The sequence below is a fragment of the Synchiropus splendidus genome, chromosome 4, assembly GCF_027744825.2.
Source record: "Synchiropus splendidus isolate RoL2022-P1 chromosome 4, RoL_Sspl_1.0, whole genome shotgun sequence".
NCBI classification, from domain to species: domain Eukaryota; kingdom Metazoa; phylum Chordata; class Actinopteri; order Syngnathiformes; family Callionymidae; genus Synchiropus; species Synchiropus splendidus.
Window position 1 is genome coordinate 6,082,955 of NC_071337.1, and position 12,511 is coordinate 6,095,465.

Consider the following 12,511-nt stretch of genomic DNA (forward strand, 5'->3'; position numbering starts at 1 on the left):
TTAGAATAGGTTTAGACTCCTGTGAGCTCAGGAGTTTATGTGAAGAAGATGCCTGATGGTTGTACATTGCATTGTTTCTAGTCTTCTAATACCCCAATCCCTTCAGAATGATCTGGGGAGCTGAGCTGTAGGAGGCCTGGTGCTCCTGGTTTTGGGCCTCCCATTCCAAAGTGATCTCAGTGAGGCGGTAAACAAAAAATGGTGAAATCCCGAGGTTTTCAACACTTGTGCGTAGATTCTGTGGCCACATGGTTCATATGTTCATCCATCATAGCAGAGTGGCGCAGCGGAAGCGTGCTGGGCCCATAACCCAGAGGTCGATGGATCGAAACCATCCTCTGCTACAGAGTTCTTCTCTTGCAATGAGATGCATATTATGGCTCCATCCAATCCGAAAACACAGCTAATGCAATGAGGTCTTGCTGTGCGAGCTCATCGGATTTGAAGTGAAACCTGACTGAGAGACTTGGGTGAAGGAGTCTTGGTGTCACAGCCCTTGTGCTGAGCAGTTAAGCAAAATTCATTCCATCACTCCTCTGCCACAAAACAAGTGTCTGTCCTTTGAAAGCTCAAATGGTAGCATTGTCTCAGAGTGGTGTGGTGGGAGCGTGCAGGGCCCAGAAAGGTTTTTGGGAGTGTCTGATAAGATGCAAGAGAAGAAAATGTGTCCACACAGTCCTCTCCCACCACACTCCTGGCTTCGGTGAGGTAAGGGGTTTGGGTGAGAGCAGATCAAGGACTGGAGATCTGACTGGGACGAGGGTTAGAATGTGGTGAGGGTGTTTGGTGTCCTCTTCATTGTTGACATCTGTGACTTAGTTAGTAAGGGAGTTGCGGAAAGAGCCAATAGGAGGTCAGGTATCAGAGATAGAAGTTAGGTTTGGTTGCGGTATGGGAGTCAAGGTGTCCCATTCTTTGGTTAGAGCAGGGAAGCAAAATGTATTCCCACAGTCACCTCCCATAAGAGGTGGTCTGTGGTCCTTCGATAGCTCAGTTGGTAGAGCGGAGGACTGTAGAGTGAGATGGATATCCTTAGGTCGCTGGTTCAAATCCGGCTCGAAGGAATTGTTTTTCTGAAGATGAACCTGTATCCATGACATGCTGTGTGTGGTGAGGCCCTCGACTGTAGACCTGTTAATCTGTATATTCCACCTCCATGCAGTATGACCTGTGACAATGACACTCGTACCCTCACTTTCCACAACTGTGGGATAACTGAACTCTTCTCCCACAAGTGTCTGATCTGGGGCGAGCCTTCAAAAGTTTGCTGAGGCCTTTTAGAATAGGTTTAGACTCCTGTGAGCTCAGGAGTTTATGTGAAGAAGATGCCTGATGGTTGTACATTGCATTGTTTCTAGTCTTCTAATACCCCAATCCCTTCAGAATGATCTGGGGAGCTGAGCTGTAGGAGGCCTGGTGCTCCTGGTTTTGGGCCTCCCATTCCAAAGTGATCTCAGTGAGGCGGTAAACAAAAAATGGTGAAATCCCGAGGTTTTCAACACTTGTGCGTAGATTCTGTGGCCACATGGTTCATATGTTCATCCATCATAGCAGAGTGGCGCAGCGGAAGCGTGCTGGGCCCATAACCCAGAGGTCGATGGATCGAAACCATCCTCTGCTACAGAGTTCTTCTCTTGCAATGAAATGCATATTTTGGCTCCATCCAATCCGAAAACACAGCTAATGCAATGAGGTCTTGCTGTGCGAGCTCATCGGATTTGAAGTGAAACCTGACTGAGAGACTTGGGTGAAGGAGTCTTGGTGTCACAGCCCTTGTGCTGAGCAGGTAAGCAAAATTCATTCCATCACTCCTCTGCCACAAATCAAGTGGCTTTGGTCTGTCGATAGCTCAGTTGGTAGAGCAGTGGACTGTAGAGTGAGATGGATGTCTTTAGGTCGCTGGTTCAAATCCGGCTCGAAGGAGTTGTTTTTCTGAAGATGAACCTGTATCCAGGTATCCTCACCATGACATGCTGTGTGTGGTGAGGCCCTCGACTGTAGACCTGTTAATCTGTATATTCCACCTCCATGCAGTATGACCTGTGACAATGACACTCGTACCCTCACTTTCCACAACTGTGGGATAACTGAACTCTTCTCCCACAAGAGTCTGATCTGGGGCGACCCTTCAAAAGTTTTCTGAGGCCTTTTAGAATAGGTTTAGACTCATGTGAGTTCAGGAGTTTATGCGAAGAAGATTCCTGATGGTTGTACATTGCATTGTTTCTAGTCTTATAATACCCCAGTCCCTTCAGAATGATCTGGGGAGCTGAGCTGTAGGAGGCCTGGTGCTCCTGGTTGTGGGCCTCCCATTCCAAAGTGATTTCGGTGAGGAGGCAAACAAAAAATGAGTGAAATCCCGAGGTTTTCAACACTTGTGCGTAGATTCTGTGGCCACATGGTTCATATGTTCATCCATCATAGCAGAGTGGCGCAGCGGAAGCGTGCTGGGCCCATAACCCAGAGGTCGATGGATCGAAACCATCCTCTGCTACAGAGTTCTTCTCTTGCAATGAGATGCATATTTTGCCTCCATCCAATCCGAAAACACAGCTAATGCAATGAGGTCTTGCTGTGCAAGCTCATCGGATTTGAAGTGAAACCTGACTGAGAGACTTGGGTGAAGGAGTCTTGGTGTCACAGCCCTTGTGCTGAGCAGGTAAGCAAAATTCATTCCATCACTCCTCTGCCACAAAACAAGTGTGTGTCCTTTGATAGCTCAAATGGTAGCATTGTCTCAGAGTGGTTTGGTGGGAGCGTGCAGGGCCCAGAAACTTTTTGGGAGTGTCTGATATGATGCAAGAGAAGAAAATGTGTCCACACAGTCCTCTCCCACCACACTCCTGGCTTCGGTGAGGTAAGGGGTTTGGGTGAGAGCAGATCAAGGACTGGAGATCTGACTGGGACGAGGGTTAGAATGTGGTGAGGGTGCTTTGTGTCCTCTTCATTGTTGACATCTGTGACTTAGTTAGTAAGGGAGTTGTGGAAAGAGCCAATAGGGGGTCATAGATTGAATTTAGGTTTGGTTGCGGTATGGGAGTCAAGGTGTCCCATTCTTTGATCACAGCAGGGAAGCCAAATGTATTCCCACAGTCACCTCCCATAAGAGGTGGGCTGTGGTCCTTCGATAGCTCAGTTGGTAGAGCGGAGGACTGTAGAGTGAGATGGCTATCCTTAGGTTGCTGGTTCAAATCCGGCTCGAAGGAATTGTTTTTCTGAAGATGAACCTGTATCCATGACATGCTGTGTGTGGTGAGGCCCTCGACTGTCGACCTGTTAATCTGTATATTCCACCTCCATGCAGTATGACCTGTGACAATGACACTCGTACCCTCACTTTCCACAACTGTGGGATAACTGAACTCTTCTCCCACAAGAGTCTGATCTGGGGCGAGCCTTCAAAAGTTTGCTGAGGCCTTTTAGAATAGGTTTAGACTCCTGTGAGCTCAGGAGTTTATGTGAAGAAGATGCCTGATGGTTGTACATTGCATTGTTTCTAGTCTTCTAATACGCCAGTCCCTTCAGCATGATCTGGGGAGCTGAGCTGTTGGAGGCCTGGTGCTCCTGGTTGTGGGCCTCCCATTCCAAAGTGATCTCGGTGAGGAGGCAAACAAAAAATGGTGAAATCCAGAGGTTTTCAACACTTGTGAGTAGATTCTGTGGCCACATGGTTCATATGTTCATCCATCATAGCAGAGTGGCGCAGCGGAAGCGTGCTGGGCCCATAACCCAGAGGTCGATGGATCGAAACCATCCTCTGCTACAGAGTTCTTCTCTTGCAATGAGATTCATATTTTGGCTCCATCCAATCTGAAAACACAGCTAATGCAATGAGGTCTTGCTGTGCGAGCTCATCGGATTTGAAGTGAAACCTGACTGAGAGACTTGGGTGAAGGAGTCTTGGTGTCACAGCCGTTGTGCTGAGCAGGTAAGCAAAATTCATTCCATCACTCCTCTGCCACAAAACAAGTGTGTGTCCTTTGAAAGCTCAAATGGTAGCATTGTCTCAGAGTGGTTTGGTGGGAGCGTGCAGGGCCCAGAAACTTTTTGGGAGTGTCTGATATGATGCAAGAGAAGAAAATGTGTCCACACAGTCCTCTCCCACCACACTCCTGGCTTCGGTGAGGTAAGGGGTTTGGGTGAGAGCAGATCAAGGACTGGAGATCTGACTGGGACGAGGGTTAGAATGTGGTGAGGGTGCTTTGTGTCCTCTTCATTGTTGACATCTGTGACTTAGTTAGTAAGGGAGTTGTGGAAAGAGCCAATAGGGGGTCATAGATTGAATTTAGGTTTGGTTGCGGTATGGGAGTCAAGGTGTCCCATTCTTTGATCACAGCAGGGAAGCCAAATGTATTCCCACAGTCACCTCCCATAAGAGGTGGGCTGTGGTCCTTCGATAGCTCAGTTGGTAGAGCGGAGGACTGTAGAGTGAGATGGCTATCCTTAGGTCGCTGGTTCAAATCCTGCTCGAAGGAATTGTTTTTCTGAAGATGAACCTGTATCCATGACATGCTGTGTGTGGTGAGGCCCTCGACTGTCGACCTGTTAATCTGTATATTCCACCTCCATGCAGTATGACCTGTGACAATGACACTCGGACCCTCACTTTCCACAACTGTGGGATAACTGAACTCTTCTCCCACAAGTGTCTTATCTGGGGCGAGCCTTCAAAAGTTTGCTGAGGCCTTTTAGAATAGGTTTAGACTCCTGTGAGTTAAGGAGTTTATGTGAAGAAGATGCCTGATGGTTGTACATTGCATTGTTTCTAGTTTTCTAATACCCCAGTCCCTTCAGAATGATCTGGGGAGCTGAGCTGTAGGAGGCCTGGTGCTCCTGGTTTTGGGCCTCCCATTCCAAAGTGATTTCGGTGAGGAGGCAAACAAAAAATGAGTGAAATCCCGAGGTTTTCAACACTTGTGCGTAGATTCTGTGGCCACATGGTTCATATGTTCATCCATCATAGCAGAGTGGCGCAGCGGAAGCGTGCTGGGCCCATAACCCAGAGGTCGATGGATCGAAACCATCCTCTGCTACAGAGTTCTTCTCTTGCAATGAGATTCATATTTTGGCTCCATCCAATCTGAAAACACAGCGAATGCAATGAGGTCTTGCTGTGCGAGCTCATCGGATTTGAAGTGAAACCTGACTGAGAGACTTGGGTGAAGGAGTCTTGGTGTCACAGCCCTTGTGCTGAGCAGGTAAGCAAAATTCATTCCATCACTCCTCTGCCACAAAACAAGTGTGTGTCCTTTGATAGCTCAAATGGTAGCATTGTCTCAGAGTGGTTTGGTGGGAGCGTGCAGGGCCCAGAAACTTTTTGGGAGTGTCTGATATGATGCAAGAGAAGAAAATGTGTCCACACAGTCCTCTCCCACCACACTCCTGGCTTCGGTGAGGTAAGGGTTTTGGGTGTGAGCAGATCAGGGCCTGGAGATCTGACTGGGACGAGGGTTAGAATGTGGTGAGGGTGTTTGGTGTCCTCTTCATTGCTGACATCTGTGACTTAGTTAGTAAGGGAGTTGCGGAATGAGCCAATAGGGGGTCATAGATTGAAGTTAGGTTTGGTTGCGGTATGGGAGTCAAGGTGTCCCATTCTTTGGTTACAGCAGGGAAGCAAAATGTATTCCCACAGTCACCTCCCATAAGAGGTGGGCTGTGGTCCTTCGATAGCTCAGTTGGTAGAGCGGAGGACTGTAGAGTGAGATGGATATCCTTAGGTCGCTGGTTCAAATCCGGCTCGAAGGAATTGTTTTTCTGAAGATGAACCTGTATCCATGACATGCTGTGTGTGGTGAGGCCCTCGACTGTAGACCTGTTAATCTGTATATTCCACCTCCATGCGGTATGACCTGTGACAATGACACTCGGACCCTCACTTTCCACAACTGTGGGATAACTGAACTCTTCTCCCACAAGTGTCTTATCTGGGGCGAGCCTTCAAAAGTTTGCTGAGGCCTTTTAGAATAGGTTTAGACTCCTGTGAGTTAAGGAGTTTATGTGAAGAAGATGCCTGATGGTTGTACATTGCATTGTTTCTAGTCTTCTAATACCCCAATCCCTTCAGAATGATCTGGGGAGCTGAGCTGTAGGAGGCCTGGTGCTCCTGGTTTTGGGCCTCCCATTCCAAAGTGATCTCAGTGAGGCGGTAAACAAAAAATGGTGAAATCCCGAGGTTTTCAACACTTGTGCGTAGATTCTGTGGCCACATGGTTCATATGTTCATCCATCATAGCAGAGTGGCGCAGCGGAAGCGTGCTGGGCCCATAACCCAGAGGTCGATGGATCGAAACCATCCTCTGCTACAGAGTTCTTCTCTTGCAATGAGATTCATATTTTGGCTCCATCCAATCCGAAAACACAGCGAATGCAATGAGGTCTTGCTGTGCGAGCTCATCGGATTTGAAGTGAAACCTGACTGAGAGACTTGGGTGAAGGAGTCTTGGTGTCACAGCCCTTGTGCTGAGCAGGTAAGCAAAATTCATTCCATCACTCCTCTGCCACAAATCAAGTGGCTTTGGTCTGTCGATAGCTCAGTTGGTAGAGCAGTGGACTGTAGAGTGAGATGGATGTCTTTAGGTCGCTGGTTCAAATCCAGCTCGAAGGAATATTTTTAAGGCATCAACTAATTTTCTCGTTGATATGTGTTTGTCATGGATCCATAAATCACTCCTCGTCATTCTCCTCATCCTTCTCAAATGTTCTCGTTATTCTTGAGGCATTACAAAGTGGTCTCGGGTGAGAGGACAGGCTAAGAATGGTTCAGTAAGACCTTGGCAGGACGTCATTCATGAGTCATTCCCGACCAGTCATGCTATTACTGTTGAACAGTGTTGGCGTATTGAGCTCCTCACCCAGAGGTTGCCTTAGGTTATGACATGCTGCCACGAAAGAGTGCATTTGGGACATTTGTCACTTGGCTTAGTTGGTTGATCTGTGAGCATCTATAGAGTCTGGCAGCTCAGGGTTAGACATAGTGAGGTAAGGGGTCCAGCTCGAAGGTACTGCCTTTTTCTCACAAAGGTATCAACACATTTTGATCTTTTCGTTGGGGTCCTCTTACCCGGGACAACTTTGTCATGTGAGACCCAACCAGGAGCAGCAGGCTCTCCGGATCACAGAGGACCTGCGAATCTGTTGATACCTTCATCAAAAAAACAGTTTCTTCGAGCCGGATTTGAACCAGCGACCTAGCTGACTATTTGTGACACCAATAGTTCCAGTCCCATCACTTTCCACAGCCGTGGGAGAACTGAAATGTTCCGCCACAGCACAGGGCTTTAAACACTGTGCGTCAGTTCTCTGGCCACATGGATCATGTGTTTGCCCACTGTAGCAGAGTAGCGTAGCGGATGGACCAAAACCATCCTGTGCTCGAGGCTTATCCTGTTTCACTCAGATTTGTTTTTAAAAACGTTTTCATTTCAGTTGGCACATTTTCTTTCACTGCAATAACCCTGTCCTACACACAGTTTTGAAGATCCCCTCATCATCCCAGCTTGTATTTCAGGTGCTTGTGACCCTCATGTTGGCGATGGACCTCCACTGCATGTGGAAAAACAAACCAGCTGTGTAACTTTTAAAAATTATTTAATCTGGATCAAAGTAATCAAAGACAGCAGATTGTTTACAGAGGGGTATGAAGGCATTGCAGTAGCTTATAGTCACCCTGTTCTTTGTAAATGATGAGAAACATTTGCGTATTCTTCATTGATTCGCAGATGATTTTTAGCAGATGGGTATTGCCTCAGAGCAGCAGGCCACGCTATAGATGACGCTGACCAGACACAAGCTTCCTGGCACCACCGTGGTGCCCGTCGCGAAGACGCTGTTGTCGTCGGTGACGGCAACGTTGTTGGTGGTGAGCTGAGGGCTGGTGGTGAGCTGAGGGCTGGCGGTGTCTCCACCCTCGGTGGTCTCTTTGCTGTCAGTGGTCGGTCGGCCGCTGGTGTGACCAGCAGTCGGCCGCAGGGTGGTGGTAGGAAGGTTCTTTGCGTTGAAGGCCCGCGAGACGGTGCTCCATTTGTTGAGAGTGAAGGTCATGGTCATGTTCTCACCTGCGAGGAGACGGTGGTGAGAGGATGGAGGAACATTGGTGATGAGCTAAGTTGAACTCACCGCCCTCCACCACAGCCAGGTTGGTGTAGTTGGCCCAGCAGCCGCGGAACAGGATGGTGTCGTTTCCATCCAGTGTGTCCAGACTTTGTCCACTGGAGTCACTTAAGGTGGCTGTGACCGTGAGCTGAGTCACTCCCACTGCCACGCAGTTGCCCTGCGCAGAGCCTCACAGTGATGAGCCTTTGTTTCTGTGCACACCACCCGACAGCCCGAGCGTGTTGAGGACAGCAACCTCACCTCGCTATCCACAGCCATCACACTGGGCTGCTGGACCAGGACCCCCACGTACTCTCCGGCCGGCTCTTGCATCATCATCAGCGCGGCCACGGGGGCCAGACGCTGGATGACTTTCTCCTCCCTGGTCGGCTCCTCTTCGGTTTCCTGCGGTGGCCAAAACAAGACCGGTGACTTTGGGAGCAACATTTGCTGAGCGTTACTGTCTCTGCTCAGTCGCCACTCACCTTCTGCCAGTCCGGGTCAGAAGGCGGCGATGGAGGCGGGATCATCCCCATGGAGGAAACGTTGAAGCCGATGGACTGACTGAGCTCGTCGTTCAGCGCGGCCTGACCCAAGCTGTCGCCGATGCTCTTCAGCTCTTTAAAGGCCTCCTCATCTATAGAGTGAGTGAGGCGTCAGCACCGGCCGGGTCACCAGCCGAGGTCTAGTTTCTCACCGTCCGTGCTGTTGCTGGTGGTCTGCACCAGAGGTTTCTTGATCTCCACCTCCACCGTCATCGTTGCCGCTCTCCTCCTGCGGCGTCGCGAGTCCTCCCGGATGATGTTGGTGATGCGGAACATGTTGGCGGGAACATTCAGGAATGTGGCCAAATTGTTGACCAGCTCATCTCCAAAGAACTCATCTTCACTCATGGGCGGCATGTCGAAGGCGATGATCAGCTGTGGAAGGGTCTTGATCTCCACCGGTTCGGAGCCCCGCACCAGGATGCTCAGCATCCCGTATTCAGCGTTGTAGTAGTTGGTGCCGCTGCTGGCGTTCATCTGCGGGTGGTACAGAGCTGGAGGGGGAGAAACAGGCCTCACAACTTTGGAAGGATTTTTTTTTGGCTCGGTCAAATAAATACACGGCAGTGCATCGCAGTGGCGAGAGACGCGACGCTAGGGGGCGACATAAAGCCGCTATCCATGGTTTCATGAACGTGGTCCACATGATGTTTAAGCAGTAAGATAATTGAATGATCGTGGTGTAAATTCGCATTCAGAGTTCATTAATATTGATCTTAAAAGACAGTGTAATGGGACTTACAATAACACTATTTATTTGTTTATCTGTCTGTGTAACAAGCTTTATTTGACGGACAAATAAAACAAAATGAATTCATAATCTTTGCAGCCTTATTTAAGGCACAACAAATAAATATTGTATTTAATGATTCACATTAATAAAATATTTTCCCTGTAGAACACCTTTATATGGTTTATGCAGTATGATGGTCCTGCTCAAAAACATGTATTAACAATATCCAATATCATATTAATATCACTCCTTGTAATAAGAATTAGACTTTTAAAAAATATAATAATTACTATTAACCTAAAGATTATAATGCAATAATCTTAATGTCTTATATTGCAATTATTTTATTTTATTCATTTTAATTATTATAGTTAAAAAACAAACAAAAAAAAAAGCGACATGAAATTCAGTCCCGTAATGTTTCTTCAGCATGCTCCTGTTTGAGCACAGCCTACCTTGAAGTCCCTCTGCCAGAGTGTAGTCAGTGTTGTCTTCGTTCCACAGCGCATTAGTCGGTGGAACCAGCTGGTTGTCCACGTAAACAACCAACCGCTGCGTGGTGGACATGAAGACTGACACCACCACGCTCTGAAGGGAGGAAATCAGAATCAGGGTCTTGGACTGGGCAGTTGGCGCGAATGAGTGCAGACCTCAGATGGAGCGGCGTTCAGCATCATCAGACGAATCTTCTGAGGGCTGACGGAGGTGAAGAAGACGGAGAACTCCCGACCGGAGGCCACCATGCTTTGAAAGGTGGAGAGTCTCAGCTGACACGTGTAGCCTGCGCACCAGCCGTGATCCTGAGGCCCTGCGGACAGAAACAAGGTCATTTTTGGACACGTCTTTCAGGAAATAGCTGAAAACACATGGGAAAAGGTTCTGTTCGTTTCATTCCATCTGACACGGGTGGCCCAAAAGACGAACTGAACCATGTCACAGATTCAGTGTCTGTGTATACTGTCTAAACAAGTGTTGACAACGCAACGTGGCCACCGCTATGACGCATGTTTGGAGTCAGAGATGAAGAGGCTGAGGTCAGTGGCAGTGACTGGAAAGGACAACATGAGTCTATCAGGGGGACATGTGGAGAAGTTTGGAGACAAAGGTAGGACAGATGGTCTGGACACGAAGAGAGGAGAGACAGTGTTGGCCCAAGAATGTTGGAGACAACCAATGGGGTTCATGGATGAAGATGATGGGTGTGACTAGGGTGAGAAAGATTGACACGTGTGGGGCGTGTAGGAGAACTCGCAGGAAACAAAGAAAAAGTTGAGCAAAACTGTCTCTTTTGTCTGAGCAAAATTCCCACCGTTAATGAGATCAACAAAGCCGCCGGAGAGGACAGCGACTGGAGACAGGCGGCGCGTCTCCGTGTCACTGTCGAGGCTCTCGATCAGGAGTATGCGGTAGCTCAGGCCCACGCACTTGTAGCTCTGCCAGGTGGGCATGTAGGTGCAGTCTTCTCTGAGTATACCTGAGGACAGAGCCGCAGTGGTCAGGAGGCCTGCAGCCCCACGGTTCATCCTCATACCTTTGTTGGGGGCGATCTGCTCCACAGGGATTCGGCTTCCGTCTGGGTTCGTCAACATCATGGCGGGGATACGGTAGTCACCTAAGCCTCTTCTGGGATCCCCGCCCCACGCGTATTCCGACTCGGGCACCACGTCACCCACCTCGCCCAGGAAGGACCCGTCCAGATCTTTCAGCAAAGCCTTCTTCTTGGCATCGCACTCCATGTCCACACAGTCAGAGGGGTTTATTTTTCTATAGCACAAGAATGATGTAAGCAAAGAATTCAGCAGGTGGCAGAAGCGTCCGGGTGTTGTATCCCTGCCAGAACTTTGATGGAAAAGAGGAAAGTACTTCAAATCTTCAGTGACTATTAGACTTGATACCATGTCGGACTGGAATAAAACACTTGATTGACCTCATGGCAGAAATTATATCCTCTTCATAAGGGGATAAGTTTTTGAAAGAGGAAACTAACTCATGGTTACGGTTATTGTTAGATTTTATATCAAGTCCAAGGAGAATAAAATACTTTGTTCTGACAATCGCGTGTATCCTCTGGCAACATGAGGAAACCTTCCAAGCAGTTGGACTGCCCTCCAATGTTTGACGTACACAGGAATATTGCTGTAGTGGGACTTTTACGATGAATTAATTACAACAAAAAAATTGCATTAAAATATTTTAATCGCATTGAATCGTTTTAATTTAATTGAATGGAACAGTGTTCTCTCCAGACAACAGGGAACCTTTGTCAGTGCAGGAGTTCCTGCTCCACTGATCCCACTGATGCACAAGACAATGAGAATAATTACAACAAACATGGAGGAATACCTGAACAAAAGCAAACAAAAACATCTGTTTGCTTTTGTTCAGGGATGTTTTTCACTACACAATGGCCACTACTCTGAATGTACATGAAATTCTTATAAAATTGAAATTCTTACACAAATATGTTCAAGACATTAAAAGAGCTTCAGTTTAAATAATGTGATATAAAAACTTGAATTATAGCAACCATCCTGATTTATTGTGCTACTCTCAAACTGATGCAAAACAAACAATAGTTTGTTGTTTAAATGTATGTATGACCTCATCATTTGATTCAGTCATAGACCAAATTCATTCAAATTGAAAAATGTGGCTTCTTGTGGCAAATATTCTTATACCATTAAACTGTGATTCATTGAGAATTAATGAATCAAATCCCACCCCGAGAATATTGATGAGGATAATCCACATTCTGGATGTGGGGGACACAAATTCTGACAGAGACACACTCGACTCTGGAGCAGCTGGCTGACAGGACAATGTTTCAAGAATCCCTGAGGAAGTGGGTGCAGTATATCGGTGAAGGCGTAACCTCTGGTGACGTCGCCACACCGCAGCGCTGGACTCACCCGATGTCAGCCCTCTGAACCAAGAGCTTGGCCTCCTCCATGCTGTCGTAGACCTGCATTTTCGACACCTGCACCGGGTGCTGGAAGTCGTCGTTGCTAGGATTGGCCATGAACATGAAGTCCATCTCACTGGAGCAAACGTTTTTGAAGCCGACGAAGATCGTGTCTTGGACCGGAGGAGAGACTTGTCAGCGCAGGTCTGGCACTGAAGGAGGTTCTCTTGTTGGTAGACA

General features: G+C 47.9%; 1 protein-coding gene and 10 non-coding genes across 12 annotated transcripts in view; 10 read left to right on the forward strand and 1 right to left on the reverse strand.

Moving 5' to 3' along the window:
• The first annotated feature begins 272 nt into the window (after positions 1-272).
• On the forward strand, positions 273-344 carry trnam-cau (transfer RNA methionine (anticodon CAU)). Its single transcript has one exon. It is a non-coding gene; the product is annotated as a tRNA-Met (tRNA).
• Positions 345-979: 635 nt separating this feature from the next.
• Positions 980-1,064, forward strand: trnay-gua (transfer RNA tyrosine (anticodon GUA)). Its single transcript is given in 2 exon segments — positions 980-1,016; positions 1,029-1,064. It is a non-coding gene; the product is annotated as a tRNA-Tyr (tRNA).
• A 485-nt stretch (positions 1,065-1,549) lies between these two features.
• On the forward strand, positions 1,550-1,621 carry trnam-cau (transfer RNA methionine (anticodon CAU)). The gene has a single exon. It is a non-coding gene; the product is annotated as a tRNA-Met (tRNA).
• Positions 1,622-2,422: 801 nt separating this feature from the next.
• On the forward strand, positions 2,423-2,494 carry trnam-cau (transfer RNA methionine (anticodon CAU)). The gene has a single exon. It is a non-coding gene; the product is annotated as a tRNA-Met (tRNA).
• A 627-nt stretch (positions 2,495-3,121) lies between these two features.
• trnay-gua (transfer RNA tyrosine (anticodon GUA)) lies at positions 3,122-3,206 on the forward strand. Its single transcript is given in 2 exon segments — positions 3,122-3,158; positions 3,171-3,206. It is a non-coding gene; the product is annotated as a tRNA-Tyr (tRNA).
• Positions 3,207-3,691: 485 nt separating this feature from the next.
• trnam-cau (transfer RNA methionine (anticodon CAU)) lies at positions 3,692-3,763 on the forward strand. The gene has a single exon. It is a non-coding gene; the product is annotated as a tRNA-Met (tRNA).
• A 627-nt stretch (positions 3,764-4,390) lies between these two features.
• On the forward strand, positions 4,391-4,475 carry trnay-gua (transfer RNA tyrosine (anticodon GUA)). Its single transcript is given in 2 exon segments — positions 4,391-4,427; positions 4,440-4,475. It is a non-coding gene; the product is annotated as a tRNA-Tyr (tRNA).
• Positions 4,476-4,961: 486 nt separating this feature from the next.
• On the forward strand, positions 4,962-5,033 carry trnam-cau (transfer RNA methionine (anticodon CAU)). Its single transcript has one exon. It is a non-coding gene; the product is annotated as a tRNA-Met (tRNA).
• Positions 5,034-5,660: 627 nt separating this feature from the next.
• On the forward strand, positions 5,661-5,745 carry trnay-gua (transfer RNA tyrosine (anticodon GUA)). Its single transcript is given in 2 exon segments — positions 5,661-5,697; positions 5,710-5,745. It is a non-coding gene; the product is annotated as a tRNA-Tyr (tRNA).
• A 485-nt stretch (positions 5,746-6,230) lies between these two features.
• Positions 6,231-6,302, forward strand: trnam-cau (transfer RNA methionine (anticodon CAU)). Its single transcript has one exon. It is a non-coding gene; the product is annotated as a tRNA-Met (tRNA).
• Positions 6,303-7,570: 1,268 nt separating this feature from the next.
• The window catches only part of pkhd1l1.1 (PKHD1 like 1, tandem duplicate 1), a 42,680-nt gene continuing 37,739 nt past the window's right edge, over positions 7,571-12,511 (reverse strand). For both annotated transcript variants that reach the window (XM_053863295.1, XM_053863294.1), the window contains exons 69-78: positions 12,279-12,444; positions 10,901-11,133; positions 10,679-10,843; positions 10,020-10,177; positions 9,825-9,957; positions 8,789-9,130; positions 8,577-8,728; positions 8,353-8,496; positions 8,116-8,269; positions 7,571-8,054 (exon numbers count right to left, since the gene is read on the reverse strand). In XM_053863295.1, coding sequence (XP_053719270.1) covers positions 7,726-8,054; positions 8,116-8,269; positions 8,353-8,496; positions 8,577-8,728; positions 8,789-9,130; positions 9,825-9,957; positions 10,020-10,177; positions 10,679-10,843; positions 10,901-11,133; positions 12,279-12,444 — 1,976 coding nt within the window. In that variant the 3' untranslated portion in view covers positions 7,571-7,725. The remainder of the gene's footprint in view (positions 8,055-8,115; positions 8,270-8,352; positions 8,497-8,576; positions 8,729-8,788; positions 9,131-9,824; positions 9,958-10,019; positions 10,178-10,678; positions 10,844-10,900; positions 11,134-12,278; positions 12,445-12,511) is intronic.